Here is a 4,611-nt window from a genome sequence, read left to right as displayed (position 1 = left end):
AAAAATCACATATAAAAATTAAAAAATGTTAAAGAATACTAGTGATGCTTAATACTCTTCTATATGTAAATATCGCTATTAGTTCAATTAAGTATTTAAAAAGTACTAAATATTATTAGTACCTAATAACAATGCTCATAAAATAACTATCCAATTTAACGACGTACTTCTAAATTTTAATATTTTAATATGATATATAGCTGTTTAAATTTTTATTTTAACACAGTAAATTATTTTAAAAAAATTAGACTGCAACATAAGCATATATAAACAAAATTAGGCTAAAAGACTGAAAGAAAATTTGGGGTGTACACAATAAATTTATCAAATGGTTTATGTCACATTTTCAATATTTTGTACATATTTAAAGCCCTTCAAATATCAGTAATTTTTTTTATATATATATATATAAAAACTATTTAAATGGCATTAGGAAGGAGGATCAATGATGAAGAACACTCAATGAAGAATCATTGAATTCCCACCAATAAAGCTTTGATAAATTCACCAACCCAAATAGCTATTCTATATTTTTGATAGTAACTCCTTCTCATGACATTAATGGAATCCAACCTCTGACCACCATTCTCTCTCTCTCTCTCTCTCTTCTTCTTCTTCTTCTGCTCTGGCTTTCTTCTTTCTTATTACCTTCCCAATATAAAACCACCTTTCTATGTTTTGTTTCTTTCTCCTTTACTAATCCTTCTCCCAAGACCTTAAAAAAAAAACCTTTCTTGGTTTCATTAAAAAAATCTTTGTTGGGTTTTTTTATTTTCTTTTCTCTTTTACAAATAAAAAAAAAAACAGTAAAAACTTGAACTTTACATGTTCTATGGTCAGAGACTCAGAGAAACTGAAAGACAAAAGTGCTTCCCACCTTTGGTTGTTTGTTTCTGTTGGCTTTTCTCTTCATGAATCTGCAAACCAGACAAGGTGAGATCACATTCTTCCTTTAGAGTCCCCCCCAAATAGATGCTTCATACTCCTCAAAATCTCACTTGTTATCCAAAATCCAAATAAGTAGAGTATTCCTAAGCTCAGTTATAGCCTAAACCAACCATCTTTTGATTTTAATGGAGTTGCAGAAGCAGTGAAAGTGATTTCTAAGGTAGACCCAGAAACCATTTATGGCAATATCATGGTTTAGTTGAAAAAAAAAACAAGATAATCCACAGATAAGCTTCTGGGTTTGCTTTGTTTGTCTCATTCAAAAAAAAAAAAGATTTTTTTTTTCTTCTTTCCAAAAAATGGGTTCTTGTTTCTTTGGTTTGATACTTGTTATGGCATTGTTCTTGGAGCCTTTATCTTGTCAACAAGAACCCAATTCAGATGGGTTCTTTGTCTCTGAGTTTTTGAAGAAGATGGGCTCAAATTCTTCCTCATTTTCTCAAATTTACAACTTTTCTGTACCTGTTTGTAAATGGCGAGGAGTGTTCTGTGATGCTAAGAAAGAACATGTTATTGAGTTAGTAGTTTCTGGTTTGAGCCTCTCTGGTTCTATACCTGATACCACTATTGGAAAACTGACAAAGCTTCAGACTTTGGACCTTAGCAACAACAAAATCACTGGCTTGCCTGCTGATTTATGGAGTTTAAACTCACTCAAAAGCCTTAATCTTTCTTCTAACAAGATTTCTGGCCCACTGCCTAATGACATTGGCAACTTTGGTCTTTTGGAAAGCTTTGATATTTCAAGTAATGATTTTTCTGGTAAAATTCCTGAAACTATAGGCTCACTTCTTAGTCTGAGTAGCCTTAAACTCAACAACAATGGGTTTGACCAGAACATCCCATCTGGGATTCTGAGTTGTCAATCACTGGTTCTTATTGATCTGTCATCAAATCGGCTAAGTGGGTCTCTTCCAGATGGTTTTGGTGCTGCATTTCCCAAGCTCAAAAGCTTGAATCTTGCAGGGAATGAGATTCATGGCAGAGAGACTGATTTGCTGGAGCTGAAATCCATCACAACTCTTAATCTTTCCAGCAACTTATTTCAAGGTCCAGCCTTGGGGATGTTTAAGGAGCTAATGGAAGTGATTGACTTGAGCAAGAACCAGTTCCAAGGTCACATTTCTCAGGTACAATTCAATACTAGCTATAACTGGTCAAGTTTAGTTTATCTAGACTTGTCTGAGAATGAGATCAGTGGAGATTTTTTACACAACTTTGGTCAAGCACAAAATCTCAAACACCTCAATTTAGCTCACAACAGATTTGCTAAGCAGATGTTCCCAAATATTGAACTGCTTTTGGGACTAGAATATCTAAATTTGTCTAGTACTAATCTCATTGGTCAAGTTCCTAGTGAAATCTCAAGGTTGAGTCATTTGAATACACTTGATCTTTCTGAGAACCATCTTGTTGGTCATATCCCATCAGTGAGTGCAAAAAAGCTCCAGATTTTTGATGTCTCAAGAAACAACTTGACTGGAGACATTCCAGTTTATCTTTTAGAAAAACTCCTTTGGATGGAAAGGTTCAACTTTTCCTACAATAACTTGACCCTTTGTGCTTCTCAAATTCCCCTTGAAACTCTCAAAACAGCCTTCATTGGATCATTAAACAGTTGCCCCATTGCTGCAAACCCAGCCCTCTTCAAGAAAAGATCGTCCTCGAACCATGGTGGTCTAAAGCTTGCCCTGGCTTTGGCTCTCTCCATGGTATGCTTGCTTGCAGGGTTGCTTTTTCTAGCAGTTGGTTGCAGAAGGAAAAATAGATTGTGGGCTGTTAAGCAACCTTCTTATAAAGAAGAACAGACTATTTCGGGTCCCTTTTCATTCCAGACCGATTCCACTACATGGGTGGCTGATGTTAAGCAAGCAACATCAGTTCCTGTAGTAATTTTTGAGAAACCATTGTTGAATATCACATTTGCAGACCTCTTGTCAGCAACCTCAAACTTCGACCGAGGCACCCTTTTGGCTGAAGGTAAATTCGGGCCTGTATACAGAGGTTTCCTACCTGGTGGAATACATGTCGCGGTAAAAGTTCTTGTCCACGGTTCTACATTGACTGATCAAGAGGCTGCAAGGGAGCTCGAGTATCTTGGCCGAATCAAACACCTAAATCTTGTTCCTCTTACTGGATATTGCTTAGCTGGAGATCAGAGACTCGCAATATATGAATACATGGAGAATGGGAACTTGCAGAATTTGCTACATGATTTGCCACTTGGGGTCCAAACAACAGAAGACTGGAGCACAGATACATGGGAAGAAGATGAGAATGCTGACATCCAAAATGTTGGCTCTGAAGGATTGCTAACAACATGGAGATTTCGTCATAAAATTGCGCTAGGAACAGCACGAGCATTGGCATTTCTTCACCATGGTTGTTTTCCTTCAATCATTCATAGAGATGTTAAAGCCAGCAGTGTTTATCTAGACGACAACTTGGAGCCTAGATTATCTGATTTCGGGTTGGCTAAGATTTTTGGGAACGGTTTGGATGAGGAGCTCGCTTGTGGATCACCAGGGTATGTGCCTCCAGAGTTTTCTAAGCCAGACATCGATTCACCAACATCAAAATCCGATGTCTATTGCTTTGGTGTTGTGCTCTTCGAGTTGCTAACCGGGAAAAAGCCAATTGAAGATGACTATCCAGATGAAAAGGAAGGAAATTTGGTTGGTTGGGTTAGAGGGTTGGTCAGAAAGAACAATGCTGCAAGAGCCATTGATCCGAAAATTCGTAATACAGGACCAGAAGAGCAAATGGTGGAAGCACTCAAAATTGGTTATCTGTGCACAGCTGATCTTCCTTCAAAGAGACCAAGTATGCAACAAATTGTTGGACTTCTTAAAGATATTGAATCAAGTTCTAATAACAATCAATGAGTTGGAAGTAGGGAAAATCAATCAAATACATAATGGAGATTCTTGTTTCTTATTTTTCTTTTCTTTTCTATTGTTTCTTTCTCTTTTGTTAATGTCAAATCTTTCCCTTTCTGATATGCCACAAGGGAAAATGTACAGCAGTCCTTTAACTTCTGTTTTGGACATGGTGCCTTTCTTTATGGCCAACTTCTTTTTGGCTCTAATTTATATACACAGAATTTTGTTCCTTGAAAAATTATTCTTGTTATTGTTATTTGCATTGTCCTTTTTTTCATTTAGTTCAGATTTATACATGTCAAAGCTTAAAAAAAAAAGTTTAAATATGTATCATTTCACCTTGTTTTGCTAGCTCTCATGACGATTTTTAATAATGGGAAGATATTTTTTTAATGTGATGGGGTGTTGTTTGAAGACATTATAGTTTTATTGTCTAAATTTTTGGAGACAATTTTGTTTTATATGGCTCGCGATTAGAATTTTGCAGCTTATGATTTGGTAAAACATGTTCTTCGGTTAGACGAAGAGCTATTTTGGTTCGAGAAGGTTTTACCGTCGATTGTGATTTACTGTTTTGTTAATCATGTGTGACTTTATTTACTATGTAAAAAAAAGGATCGTTATTATTAGTACAATTAAGTATCAGATATCACCTCAACAATGCTAGTGATTTTTGTTCTATTCACCTAACTTTTAGTATGTCAATCAAAAATCAAAGGAATAAATAAAGGGCATCACCTCTATGGTTGTTAACCCATAAAATCTTCTCTACATATTTATC

At 35.8% G+C, this 4,611-nt stretch overlaps 1 protein-coding gene across 1 annotated transcript; it reads left to right on the top strand.

The window, feature by feature from the left end:
* The first annotated feature begins 432 nt into the window (after window positions 1-432).
* Window positions 433-4,068, top strand: LOC115725639 (probable LRR receptor-like serine/threonine-protein kinase At2g24230). Its single transcript, XM_030655219.2, has one exon. It carries the CDS (start codon window positions 1,248-1,250, stop codon window positions 3,831-3,833), a length of 2,586 nt encoding a protein of 861 aa, XP_030511079.1. The 5' UTR covers window positions 433-1,247; the 3' UTR covers window positions 3,834-4,068.
* Window positions 4,069-4,611: the final 543 nt, after the last annotated feature.

This window comes from Cannabis sativa, chromosome 6, assembly GCF_029168945.1.
Source record: "Cannabis sativa cultivar Pink pepper isolate KNU-18-1 chromosome 6, ASM2916894v1, whole genome shotgun sequence".
In the NCBI taxonomy this organism is placed as follows: domain Eukaryota; kingdom Viridiplantae; phylum Streptophyta; class Magnoliopsida; order Rosales; family Cannabaceae; genus Cannabis; species Cannabis sativa.
The sequence above is the reverse complement of the archived record's forward strand: the minus strand, read 5'-3'. Positions and strand labels throughout refer to the sequence as shown.